Below are 14,744 nucleotides of genomic sequence, written 5' to 3' on the forward strand. Positions count from 1 at the left end.
CACTCAGTGGTGCCTGCGTGGAATCTCAACCTGGTGCTAAGAGCATTGCAGAAGCCGCCTTTGGAACCCTTGTCGAGGGCATCTCTGAAAGACCTGACGTTGAAAGCAGTCTTTTTGGTGGCTATCACTTCAGACAGAAGAGTTTCCGAGCTCCAGGCGCTCTCATGTCGAGAGCCTTTTCTGCAGTTCACTGAGCAGGAGTGACTATTCGCACAGTGCCTTCCTTCCTGCCCAAGATTGGTTCTCGCTTCCATGTGAATCAGCAGCTCTGTCTCCCTTCCTTTCGTAGGGAGGACTACCCAGAGGAGTACTCCGCTCTTGAATATCTGGATGTGAGACGAGTCATCATCAGATACTTGGAAGTGACCAATGATTTCCGGAAATCGGATCATCTGTTTGTCCTGTTTGCAGGTCCTCGTAAGGGTCTGCAGGCTGCTAAGCCTACAGTGGCAAGATGGGTCCAGGAAGCCATGGCAGCGGCTTATGTGGCCGCGGGGAAGGTGCCGCCTATCCAGCTGAAGGCTCACTCCACGAGAGCTCAGGCGGCCTCGATGGCAGAGGCCGGATCCGTCTCCTTGGAAGAGATATGCAAGGCGGCAACGTGGGCTTCGGCTCATACATTCTCCAAGCATTACCGTTTGACTGTGGCTGCACGGGCGGAGGCCCGGTTTGGAGCTTCAGTGTTGAGGTCAGGGATTTCTATGTCCCGCCCTGGGTGAGTACTGCTTCGGTACATCCCACCAGTCTATGGATTGATCAGCTTGATGATATGGAAGGTAAAATTATGTATAATCATACCTGATAATTTTCTTTCCATTAATCATAGCTGATCAATCCATAGCCCCTCCCAGATATCTGTACTGTTTATATTCTGGTTGAATTTTAGGTTCAAGTTTAGCCTTCAGTTACTTCAGGAGGACTTCGTGTTCAAGTTCTTCTTTCACTTGGATTCTTCAAGAGTTGAGACGACTTTGTGTTACAGTGAGCTGCTGCATTCCTCTCCCCTCCGTTTTACGGGGCTGGATTGAGACATAAATTCTGCCGGCACTCCCTCCCGCTTCGTGCGGCTGTAGGGCAGCTTTGTACCCCTCCCGCTTCGGCGGTGTTAGGGTCAGTCAGCTCCTCCCGCGGTTGCGGTTGCAGGATAAGCCAGATCCCCCCGCATCGGCGGGTGTGGTGTCCCTCCCCCGCTCCGCGGGGATGAGCTGGACGGATTCCCCTCCCCCACTTGTGTGGGGATGAGCTGGGTTAATTCCCCTCCCCCGTTTCGGCGGTGGTGAGCTGGGCAGAGTGTCCCTTCGTGGGTGTAATTCTCTAAGTGCTGAGTCCTGCGGATGGAGCTTTGATATCGACATACTGAGGAGTTTCCGGCAGCACATGACCACATATAGGGAGGCGAAAGTTTGCTCTCTATCTCCACCTGCTGGTAGATGGACACAACCCACCAGTCTATGGATTGATCAGCTATGATTAATGGAAAGAAAATTATCAGGTATGATTATACATAATTTTACCTTATTTTCACGATTGCAGGGTGTGAACAAAGTGTTCATATGGCTACCATGGTACAGTACAGATGAGAGCAGTGGCAAAGATTGTTCTGGACAAGGAGTGGGATATCTCCGTAGCAGTGTGGGCTGGAAAAACTAGGAAGGCCTGGATTAGCTGGTTTGTCTCTTTCTGAAGTCATCCTCTGCCTTTCCTGATGGTTGTCTTCCCCTAGGTCATTGTTCTCATTTGTTGTAACGTAATATAATGTAATACAGGTCTTGTATTCCGCTAACTCCCACAATCAAAGCGGGTAACAATTTAAGGGCTGATATAACAAAATTAACCCAAAAATTGCTTTAAAAAGTAAGAACCCAAAGAGTGTAGTTCTAATGGAAGAGATGACCAAAAATGAGGAGCTTGATAAATAAAAGAAGCTTCAAGATAATGCTTGTATTTGATTCCTAAGAAGGAGGGCCGAAACAAGCAAAAAGGATCCCTAGTTCTAGCAAAGCTATTAACTGTAGAAAATTAAAAAAAATCAAGAATATAAGTGAAATCAAAATATTATACAGGACAATTTAAACAAAACACAGGCTTGGAATGGGAGCCAATGTCTTTATTCCAAAAAGAATGGTAAAAAAGGTGGGCCCATCAGCGATCAATGTGTTGCTGACCGCTTCTGGCGTTCAACCTGAAAATCCGGACACCAGTGTTGAGGAGTTAACTGGTTACGTGCTACTGAAAATTATTGGCTAGCCATGAACAGACGATTTAATTGGCCAGGAGCCGTTTCTGGCCAATTAAATCACTTTGGATATTGACCCCAGCGTTTGCATTTTATTATGAGTATATTCCCTGGTTCATGCTTTAGCTGACCGTGCTGTATTCATGCTTTAAGTTTATCAGCATGATGTCTGTATTTGCATATATTGGTGTGATGTCTGCACAGGGTTTATTTGAAGATTCATTCTTCTGCTGCCCATACAGTGTTAATGCTTTGTGTGGGGCAGGGAAGCTTATTCACACATACACTTTGGGTTTCTTTTATTAAGCTGCACTAACTATTCCTGCGAGGCAAATGAGAGGGAGCCCATAGAAATGGAATGGTCTTCCTCTCATTTGTTGTGCTGGGAATTGCTAGCGTGGCTTAGTAAAAGAGGCCCTTTGTGTTCTTACCTCTTAGTGGCCTGATTCTGAAAGTCCAGGTCAGAAAGTGTAATCTGTGTATTATTTTTAATAGCTTTCTCAGATTCAGTGACTTACTCTGTGCTCTGCTATCACATTTGGGACTTTCCTGGTAATAGTCTAGCACGGCCACATTGGTGATCTGCAAGGGCCAACTTCTACATGGAATGTTGCTAGTGGAATAGCAACGTTCCATGTAGAGTCTCAAATAGTAGCAACAGTGGAGGAGTGGCCTAGTGGTTAGGGTGGTGGACTTTGGTCCTGGAGAACTGAGGAACTGAGTTCAATTCCCACTTCAGGCACAGGCAGCTCCTTGTGACTCTGGGCAAGTCACTTAACCCTCCATTGCCCCATGTAAGCCGCACTGAGCCTGCCATGAGTGGGAAAGTGCGGGGTAAAAATGTAACAAAATAAAATAAAAAAATTTTCATCTTCACTTGTGCCTGCAGCATTGCCCCTGGAGATGTCGTCGCTGCTGTCCCTTCAAGAGGAGAATCGCATACTGCAGCAGGAGCTGTCTCGTGTCGAAGATCTCTTGGCACAGAGCCGTGCAGAGCGCGATGAGCTTGCTATCAAGTACAATGCCATCAGCGAGAGGGTAGGTGCATAGGGGGATGTGGTAGTGCCCTGGGCTCCAGCCCTAAGGGACTTTTTCTGTGATGGTAGGCTGGCAAAACACTCTCCTCAGCTGACATTGTGCTCTTTCAAGATGTTGAGGTAAAAAATGTCTTATCTGCTCAGGTTAAGAAGCTTGAGTGATGGAAAAACTTTTGTAATCTGATTAGTTTAACGGTGATCTCCTGCTCACTGACATAGTTCCTGTGAATGCGCAGGTGTCTCGCTATCTTATTAGATTTCCTTACAGCACACCCTTTTCTTACTCTTCTGTCTGCTGGTATGCATTCTGCTTCTGTATGTTCTGTAGGATCTTCACGTATATTTTGGTGGAATTTTAATTGCATTTAACACTGTCTCCAATTGTCTGTAAAAGTTGTTTCTATTTTCTCCAAAGGCAATTTTCAAAAGTAATTTATCTGAAACCAGGGAAGGCAGGGTTTTAATTTCGCTTCTGCCACCGACACTCCTTGTGTCATTGGGTAAGTCACTTTCCCTCACTTTACTAAGCCGTGCTAGCAGCAGCTGTGCGCTAATGCTGGCATTGCAGGGCAACAGTCGCTAGTGTGGCTTAGTAAATGGGGTGGAGGGGTGTTAACTCAGTGTAAGCTCTTCAGGGCAGGCGCATATTGTGTCTGAATATTTATCGCCAGTGTTTGTCTAGTAGTGCAGTAAGTATTCAAATTATTATTTATTACTTTCTGAAAATTGCTTCTCTGTATGTGGATAAAAGTGCGTGGTTGCATTCGGGGCAGTGGGTGCTAACAGTGTACACAGTTTTGTATTTTTCAGAATATACTGTTTACTTTTTTTGTCAGAAAAGGTTTCTGCGGAAAATTAGGTGCAGAAAATTAGTAAACTCCCTGGCAGTACTTTTTCCTAATGAGAACTGATGCAGCATCCAGGTGAAGAAATCCTGTCTGCACATAATCTTTTTATTCTGATTGCCTTGTAGTTCCATTGTGTCTCTGTTTTCTGTTGTGATCTAGGTTTGTTAGTGAAGCAGATGAATTCGAGATTAGTGTAACCCACTTCAGTCAGATGTTTTTAATTTTTCTTAACAATACAAAAATAGGAATCCAAACAATTCTAATAACTTTCTTACAAAATAATAAATACAAAAGTAGAAAGTTTACAAACATTTCAATATACTATAAGACTACTTACAAACTTATTTCCCCAACAGTAATAGATCATAAGACCACTCTACCTTCCCTCCTATGATTCTCTCAAGGAAGATAAAAACTTGCCTCCAAATAGTTTGAAGGCAGGGGCAATCCAGAAAGGAGTGAACCCAAGTACCCCAGCTAGGCCTACAGCTCCAGCAACAATCGTCCGTCCCCAGCTTCATTTGACAGCCATGCACTCTAGGAAGGTTTTAAATAAGATTTCTTGCAATTTTGCACCAACAAAATTGCCAACAAAATTGTCCCGGCACAGACCATATAAGTCTGCCCAGCACTAGTCCCGCCTCACACCACCAGCTCTGGCACAGACCGTATAAGTCTGCCCAGCACTATCCCTGCCTCCCACCACCGGCTCTGGCACAGACCGTATAAGTCTGCCCAGCACTATCCCTGCCTCCCAACCACCAACCCCGCCTCCCAACCACCAGCTCTGGCACAGACCCTATAAGTCAGCCCAGCACTATCCCTGCCTCCCACCACTGGCTGTGGCACAGACCGTATAAGTCTGCCCAGCACTATCCCCGCCTCCCAACCACCAACCCCGCCTCCCAACCACCAGCTCTGGCACAGACCCTATAAGTCAGCCCCACCAGCCCCGGCACAGACCCGTATAAGTCTGCCCAGCACTAGTCCCGCCTCCCACCACCGGCTCTGACACAGACCGTATAAGTCTGCCCAGCACTATCCCCGCCTCCCAACCACCAACCCCGCCTCCCAACCACCAGCTCTGGCACAGACCCTATAAGTCAGCCCCACCAGCCCCGGCACAGACCCGTATAAGTCTGCCCAGCACTAGTCCCGCCTCCCACCACCGGCTCTGGCACAGACCGTATAAGTCTGCCCAGCACTATCCCCGCCGCCCAACCACCAGCCCCGGCACAGACCCGTATAAGTCAGCCCAGCACTAGTCCCGCCTCCCACCACCAGCTCTGGCACAGACCGTATAAGTCTGCCCAGCACTATCCCCGCTGCCCAGCCACCAGCCCCGGCACAGACATATTTAAAAAAGGTGGAAAGAAGACCAAACAGCAGCCACATGGTTAAAAGATGAGGTGAAAGAGGCTATTAGAGCCAAAACAACATCTTTCAAAAAATGGGGAAAGGATCTGAATGAAGATAAAAGGAAGAAGCATAAACACTGGCAAATTAGATGCAAAGTATTGATAAAGAAGACTAAAAGGGAATTTGAAAAGTAATCTACCATAGAGTGAAAAACTCATAGCAAAAGCTTTTTCAGTATATTGTAAGCAGAAAGCCTATGAGGGAGTCTGTGGGTCCATTAGATCATCAAAGAGTAAAAGTGGCACTCGGAGATCAAGTATGAAGCAAAACAGCAATGATGACTCAAAGGCAATAGATGATGCTTCAGATAAGAAAAACTGTTTATTAAGGATGGTGAAGACTCGACACAGCTGTGTTTCGGCCAACTAGGCCTGCATCAGGAGTCTCTTTTATCAAATAAGATCATCCACTGAAGATATTTTTCGTCGTCTGTGTGTATTAACAACAATTTGGTGCGCCTATAAATGTACTCACTCTGCTGCTCCCCAGTATCTCTCCACACTCGTCCTTCCCTACACCCCTTCCCGTGCACTCCGCTCCATGGATAAATCCTTCTTATCTGTTCCCTTCTCCACTACTGCCAACTCCAGACTTTGCGCCTTCTGTCTCGCTGCACCCTACGCCTGGAGTAAACTTCCTGAGCCCCTACGTCTTGCCCCATCCTTGACCACCTTTAAATCTAGACTGAAAGCCCACCTCTTTAAGATTGCTTTTGACTCGTAACCACTTGTAACCACCCGCCTCCACCTACCCTCCTCTCTTCCTTCCTGTTCACATTAATTGATTTGATTTGCTTACTTTATTTTTTGTCTATTAGATTGTAAGCTCTTTGAGCAGGGACTGTCTTTCTTCTATGTTTATGCAGCGCTGCGTATGCCTTGTAGCACTATAGAAATGCTAAATAGTAGTAGCAGTAGTAGTAGTAGTGATATCTGCTAAGAGGTTCTGTTGTCTGTGAAGAGAGGTCCCAGTGAAATCCACTTCCCTATGGATCATAAGACGGCAAGAAATTGCCTTCCTTCCTTCCTTCCTTCTAGATCATCAGGCCTGTCTGGGCTTGTTCTGGTTACTGACTGTGAGTAGGGTCTGTTGGGACTTGCCTTAGTGGAAATCAAGTGTAAGAAGATAAAAGGACTGTCACTAATTACCAGGCTTTACTGGAATGGGTCACAGACCCCCAGCTGGAGGAGAAGGGGGTGAAATTGGGAGCATGAGTGAGAGTGGTGCAGGCAGTACCTGGCACACAGCCTGTTTGCACTTGTTTTCATGATGTGTCTGAAAGTGATTGATGAGTGGCATGAGAAGGAACAAACCAATATCACCTATACTTGCATCATATATAGAATGAGAGCACCTCGTGATCTCATTCTGTATATGATCAATAGGGCCTTTTATTTTCAGTATCCTGAGCTGTAGTTTTGAGATTCTTACAGCCTTTTAGTTTTTGTCCTCACCTTTGAACCTCATGTGCAGTTGTTATTTATCTGTTAAGGTGTTTAGATTACTTTTGGAAGTTGAGACACACTAGATCGTATTTTACAGCTGATGTATTTCAATTGCTAGGTCAGACACTTCTGTTAGTATGCAGTAGTGTGTGTTTTAATGATCTAACTTTGATCACGTTGTAATTCTAGCATTATTTATTTAAAAGATTTCTAACCCGCACATCTACAATCCTGAGTGGGGAACAATACACATTCACAATACTAAAAAGACATTTTACAAATGCCCTACGTCTTTTAACGTGAGCCGCATTAATCTATGTATGGTACTTGTGGCATACAAGCATTAAATATAATGTAATATAAAAAAAAGAAAAAGATTAGGTACATGTAAAATCAAGTCTGCTAACACATCTAAATCCCTTCAGTATTGTCTTCTAATATATTCAGAGCAACACACAATAACATCAGTATTCAGCCTGTGCCTCCTTGGGTTTGTGCTAAATGTCCGTTATGGCATACTCTGGACCCTACCTGAGGCCAGTCCTCTTATTGCTGTACTGTATGACCCAGTTTGCTGAGAAGTTAATGGAATGTTGCTTCTGTTTGGGATCTTGCCAAGTATTTATGACCTGGATTGGCCACTGTCGGAAGCAGGATACTGGGCTAGATGAACCATTGGTCTGACCCAGTTTGGCTATTCTTATATAAAAGCTTCCACACTTGTTAAAAACATATTAAGTTGGTCTTTACAAATTAGCATATTAGCCCACCTTTTTGTACATCAGAGCACATTCATTACAGCCCAACTCGTAACATCAATCAATACAAGTTAAAACAAGTCATCATAAACAATGAAAACAAGAAGCCTACTTTGTGAACCCAAAGGCTTAATGGCCCATAAATATTGACTAAATTGGCCCAGTGTCAGTTGTATTCAATAGTTAAAAAAGGAGTACTTAAAAAGCCGTGCCTAAGTTAGTTTATGAAATTGGAGGTAATTTTAATTCAGCCTATAATTCTAATGGAATCTTTATTCGTAGTAGTGGATCAAAATAGTAAAAGCAGTATGTTGTGTACTAGTCAGTTTAGCAACCTATAAAGGAGGCAAAGACAACAGAAGCTGCTCTCTATATGGACTATAAATCTCTCAGATACTTAGGAACTTGGATGCAGACCTTTAAAGATCAAAGCCAAAACTGTGAACTTCTATTGGGTGGCAATGTAAATCAAATTAATTGGGATAACATGGTCACACTTGGTAATCTTGTTAAACTATAACTGCAACCACCTCAAACTGTTTCCTAGTAACTCATTCGCAGCTTCCTGCTATTCCATGGCCACAGAAAGAACTGCAATATCAAGCTCTTCCCTTGGAATTGCCTTAGGAGATGAGGGGAGGAGCTGGCCAGGATGTTTCAGGAGAGGGACAGAGCAGCAGCCAGAAAGGGGGGGGGGTACATTGTAATATTGGTGGCAGTGAGCATCCATGCCCCTTCCTTCCCCCTCTGCTCCTGGACATTCTTTTGTGCTTTGAACCACAGAAGGAAGACACAATGGTTTTTTATGGGATTTGCGTTACAAGATGTATGAGGAAGAGACTTGCTGACCTGAACATGTATACTCTGGAGGAAAGGAGAAACAGGGGTGATATGATACAGATGTTCAAATATTTGAAAGGTATTAATCCGCAAACGAACCTTTTCCGGAGATGCGAAGGCGGTAGAACGAGAGGACATGAAATGAGATTGAAGGGGGGCAAAGATGCCAGGAAGTATTTTTTCACGGAGAGAGTAGTGGATGCTTGGAATGCCCTCCCGCGGGAGGTGGTGGAAATGAAAACAGTAACAGAATTCAAACATGCGTGGGATAAACATAAAGGAATCCTGTTCAGAAGGAATGGATCCTAAGGAGCTTAGCCGAGATTGGGTGGCAGAGCCGGTGGCGGGAGGCGGGGATGGTCCTGGGCAGACTTATACGGTCTATGCCAGAGCCGGTGGTGAGAGGCGGGACTGGTGGTTGGGAGGTGGGGATGGTGCTGGGCAGACTTATACGGTCTATGCCAGAGCCGGTGGTGAGAGGCGGGACTGGTGGTTGGGAGGTGGGGATGGTGCTGGGCAGACTTATACGGTCTGTGCCAGAACCGGTGGTGGGAGGCGGGGCTGGTGGTTGGGAGGCGGGGATAGTGCTGGGCAGACTTATACGGTCTGTACCCTGAAAAGGACAGGTACAAATCAAGGTAAGGTATACACAAAAAGTAGCACATATGAGTTTATCTTGTTGGGCAGACTGGATGGACCATGCAAGTCTTTTTCTGCCGTCATCTACTATGTTACAACCCTAATTGCCATGCTGTCCTTCTGTAGCCAAGAGAATGAATGAGGAATGGAGGGGGTGGTAAGAGCTGTCTGGGAATGGGGTAAAAGTGATAGTGAATTAGGGCATCATAATCGAGAGGTTGTAGTAAAGGCAAAAGTAAGCCAGATGTTTTTAAGGGAAGAACAGGTATTAAAGATGGCAATTGACAGGAATAATTTGCAAAGTAAGGTGTACATAAAACCAAAAACACACTTTGAAATTTTTGCGTACAAATTCTAGAAACGTGTTTAGTACTAAGTGTATCTGTCATTGTGATAAATAAAGTGGCAATTCATTGTTGTTTAATAAACACCTGAATGGTTATCTTTTCTCTATGTTTCTCTATCTAGAGAGGTGTTTGCTGTAATTACTGGCATTTCTGTGATAGATGCTGACTTAAGGACCCTTTTACTAAGTTGCAGTTGGCCTTACGTTTGCCTACTGCACAGTAAAAGGTCACTACCGCGGGACATGCTGAGATGTCTGTCTGGGGACAGAGTTGGCATGCCTGTGCTAATTGGGTAGTGCATCCTAAATAAAGTGGTGGTAATGGCCATGCTCTAATGGGGAAATTAACTTGTGGCCATTAAAAAAGAAAAAAAAAAGGCAGCTGACTGCGGCCATTTTTCTGCTGTGTTAGAAAGTATCAGGGGCACCCAGGAAACCCATGCGCTAACCACATCGCTGGCCACTTTCTAGCATGCCTTAGTCAAAGGACCCCCTAAATGCTTTATGGGGGAGTTATGTTACAGATGGGGGCATCATGCAATTGTTATTTTATTTTCTATGTTTGTGTTATTTTTATTATGTATGTTTGTGATAATATGCATGTTTTTACCATTAAACCTTCTCAGAGAAGGAGAATATCCAATGGGACACTGTGATTCCAGGGCACAAATTGTAAGCCACATTGAGCCTGCAAATAGGTGGGATAATGTGGGATACAAATGCAATAAATAATAATAATAATAATAATATCAGAGTGATTAGCTGGAGTGGTACTATATGTTAGAGAGGCCATTGAGTTAAACAGAATAAATATTCTGCAGGAAACAGATTGTAATGTTTATGGTTAGAAATTCTGTGTGTGGAAAGAGAGAGAATAGTGGTGGTGATATTACTGTCTGCTTGGCTAGAATGAACAGACAGATGATGACATTGGAAATTCAGGAACACTGTGAAAATGGGTGACTTGCAAAAAATCCTTTAAACAATGAATGCACTTTAGACATATACCAAAACTGTGGAGTAAAAGGACCTCTGATATAAGCAGGCACAGTCAGGTGATCGCTGAGTCTTGTATTAGGGAATAGAAATTATTGTCTGATCTCATTACATGCTTCATCAGCTTTTGACTAGAGGCTGACTGAATTTCAGTTTTGGTTTCAATTATGGTGCTGAAACTGGTCCAGAATCCTTTTTTGCCTGGTTTCGGTTTCAGCCAAAAGACTACAGCCATGGTTTTGGTTTTGGTTGAAGCTGACCATGTGTTTTTGATGGAAGCCAAAAATTTGTGCTTTGTCCTGTTTATTCCCCCCTCCCTTCCGAACAGGAGGGGCCTTCTCCCCTGCCTGCCAGTAGGGGCCTCCCTTTGGCATATTTTATAATCCCTGGCATTGCAGGAGTGATTGCCAGTCGCTCCTGCCCATGCTGGCTGTGCTCTCAAAATGGCGGCCATGATGCCATCTTGGACACTGCTACAAGAAGTTATGGTGGCCATCTTGAGAGTTGAGCTGACATGGGCAAGAGCGACTGGGGATCAGTCCTGTCCTGACTACACCACTAGAACACAAGGGATTGTAAGGTTGGAGGGGGAGGGGGAACTACTCTTTGCGTTCTTTGTATGCGTGTGTGCAATGTGATTGCAAGTAATGCAGTTATGATCATGCATGGTAGTTTATATGGTAAATAATGTGCCCTAAATAAATGCTTTTGATAGAAAAGTTTAGCAAGAATTTAAGTCTGAAAATTTGGGATGATAAGCTCCTTAGGATTTAGTTTCTCTGTGGAGCCATGACATCAGCTGTCACTCCAAATGTGGTGCAAAGTCAGCCATTGTGAAAGCCCTGTGGCTTTTGGTTTCAGTTTTCATTAGCTGATGTCCGTGTGTGCAGAGGCTATTTTGCCTAGAGGTAAAATATGGTCTTTCATTATTTAAATTATTAAATACATTCTGTCTTGGATACTATTTGGGTGATTCTAAAGAATTTCTAGGCTCTGTTGGGTATGATGAAGATGAAATGTTTTTTTTTTTTTTAATATATCATCTTTATTGAAGTTTTAATAAAACAGAAAATACAAAACCAGATGATCGCAAATGAACAACAATGAAATTAAATGAAACAGTCCCAACCCCACTATCCCCCCCCCCCCCCAAGCAATTTCAGAGTCCAAGACATAAAGTACTATCTATTACAACACGAGAAGAGAGAATACTGGAAAAGTGGTGTCCAGTCTCAATTATCAACATTGTAGTGCATTTAAAAGTCTACTGTGCGATCTAGCTGTCAGAGTCTACACTTTATTAAACACGTTATTAAACACAAGTGTCATTTCTTTTGAAGAGGGTGTGTTTAGGGATACTCCCTAACACAAGTGGACACATACCTGAGATCAAAATCTTTTTGGGGAAATACTAACTCCCCCCTCAGATCACAAGTTAGGAACCTTGGAATACAGGAAGCCAATAAGTTGCAAGATCAGAGACAACATGGTTTTACCAAAGGTAAATCGTGCCAAACGAATCTCATTGAATTCTTTGACTGGGTGACCGGAGAATTCAATTATGGACGTGCTGTAGACGTAATCTACTTAAATTTCAGCAAAGCTTTTGACACGGTTCTCCACCGGAGGCTCTTGAATAAACTAGACAGGCTGAAGATAGGACCCAAAGTGGTGAACTGGATTAGGAACTGGTTGACAGACAGACACCAGAGGGTGGTGGTAAATGGAATTCGATCGGATGAGGGAAAGGTGAGTAGTGGAGTGCCTCAGGGATCGGTGCTGGGGCCGATTCTGTTCAATATATTTGTGAGTGACATTGCCGAAGAGTTAGAAGGTAAAGTTTGCCTTTTTGCGGACAATACTAAGATTTGTAATAGAGTGGGGAGGGGGTGGAAAACATGAAAAAGGATCTGCAGAAGCTAGAAGAATGGTCTAAGGTTTGGCAATTAAAATTCAATGCAAAGAAATGCAAAGTGATGCACTTAGGGTGTAGAAATCCACGGGAGACATAGGTGGTGAGAGTCTGATAGGTACGGACGGGGAGAGGGATCTTGGGGTGATAGTATCTGAGGATCTGAAGGTGATGAAACAGTGTGACAAGGCGGTGGCCGTAGCTAGAAGGTTGCTAGGCTGTATAGAGAGAGGTGTGACCAGCAGAAGAAAAGAGGTTTTAATGCCCCTGTATAAGTCGTTGGTGAGGCCACACCTGGAGTATTGTGTTCAGTTTTGGAGGCCGTATCTTGCTAAGGATGTAAAAAGAATTGAAGCGGTGCAAAGAAAAGCTACGAGAATGGTATGGGATTTGCGTTCCAAGACTTATGAGGAGAAACTTGCTGACCTGAACATGTATACCCTGGAGGAAAGGAGAAACAGGGGTGAAATGATACAGACTTTCAAATATTTGAAAGGTATTAATCCGCAAACGAATCCGGCGCCCAAGATCTAAGATGTCCTGATGCAGCTCTGCTCCCAGTGATGTTAACTCTTCTCCAACGGCCTTAACATCAGTTTTATTCTCATGGAGCCAGTTACAGATCTCCTGAAGAATCTCATCAGTCTAAGCAAGTGGTGGAGCCTGCGTCACCCCCAGTGCAGACAGTTCAGGTGTGTACAAACATGCATATATCTGGCTTCAAATCCAAAGCCCACTTTTTTTTAGCACCAGCTTACCAAGTTTTATGATCGGAGTCTCCTACTTGCTTGCACCAGTGACACACTTTTTCGATGTGCTTGAACCCTGACGCAGGTGTTGTTTGCGAAACACGGCCATAATGGATCTCCTTGTATGTGCCACAGACAGTGGTTGAAATGAAGTTGTCTTGGTTCTTCAAATTCATTTCATTATCTCACAGTTCTCTCTTGTTGGTCTTCTGTGTGGGAACTGTATCCCTCTCCAGTATTCCATCGGCGTAGTGTTCCATATCAACAGTTAACACTTAATTGCCATTATAGAATTTGCACTTAATGCACAAAATTTAGGTGCCTAACTTTAGGTAGTGTTTCTTGAATTGACTCCTTAATGGCCATTTTGACCCTGGGTGGTAGAGCTGCGTCCTCTCTGTAAAAAAAAATTGTGTGTGTGTGTGGGGGGGAACTGACGCAAAACTGGTCAAATTATATAGTCAACCAAAAGACTAGTCAAATATTTCAATGCACAGTCTTTACTGACATATCAAATTCCTGAAAAAACAACTACAATGCAAAACATGAAAAACTCAAAATATAAATCTCAAAATTTAAAAATCAAAAATATATATAAAGAAGGAAAGAACCATGTGCTGAAGAAAACCCTGCTCCCACCTATAAACTATTGGCAGACCATGACTTCATCACTGCACATGGAAAACCTTCTATTAGTGTCATTACACTGCAACAGATCTTAATGTCCCAAAGTTTTTTAACTTCTCGTGTTCAAATATAATGGTTTCTGTAGGAGCCATAGGCATTCCCCCTTGAGTTCTCCAACACAGTACCGGTTTCACCAAAGCAGAGGCTTCTTCAGGGAGTTCTCGAGGGTAAAAAGTCAAAGTACTCATATCAACAATATAGTGCAACAACAGGCTCAATGGTAGAGGACCTGGATTGGATTCCCAGGCTGTCTAGAGCTTCAGTTCAGATGCTGTGGAGGCAGATTTCAAATCCCCCTGGGATAGGACGTGTCAGTCATTACTTTTCTGTGATCCCAACAAGCTGGAGGTGGGGCACAATTATGTGTTCAGAGGGAACCAGAGTGCCTGGCTCATGGCCAGGTATTACCACAGCAAGGATAAGGGGATATCAAACAACAGAAAAAAGATAATGGATTATTGCACCACAACCCAATGCAGACGCTAGATCTGATTCGTCAAGTAACCCAGGAAGCAGAAAAACTTCTGGTCCTAAACAATACATTAATACAACTGTATAATTTGTAATAAAGTATTACAAAGCAGTGTGGGTAGACGTGGGACTGGAGGGAGCGCTGTGTGTGAATTAGGTGGCATCTCTTCAAGTATCATCTGTTTGCTCACCTGTTGGTTAAGATGGGAGACTTTGGTCCTGAGGAACTGAGTTTGATTCCCGGCACAGGCAGCTCCTTGTGACTCTGGGCAAGTCACTTAACCCTCCATTGCCCCATGTAAGCTGCACTGAGCCTGCCATGAGTGGGAAAGTGTGGGGTACAAATGTGAAAAAAAAAAAA

At 44.0% G+C, this 14,744-nt stretch overlaps 1 protein-coding gene across 1 annotated transcript in view; it reads left to right on the top strand.

Annotated features, from left to right (window-relative positions):
- The window catches only part of CROCC (ciliary rootlet coiled-coil, rootletin), a 198,438-nt gene that overhangs the window by 17,599 nt on the left and 166,095 nt on the right, over positions 1-14,744 (top strand). The window contains exon 3 of the mRNA XM_030222563.1: positions 3,126-3,274. Within this exon, the coding sequence (XP_030078423.1) occupies positions 3,126-3,274 (149 nt within the window). The remainder of the gene's footprint in view (positions 1-3,125; positions 3,275-14,744) is intronic.

This window comes from Microcaecilia unicolor, chromosome 13 (genome assembly GCF_901765095.1).
Source record: "Microcaecilia unicolor chromosome 13, aMicUni1.1, whole genome shotgun sequence".
Taxonomy (NCBI): domain Eukaryota; kingdom Metazoa; phylum Chordata; class Amphibia; order Gymnophiona; family Siphonopidae; genus Microcaecilia; species Microcaecilia unicolor.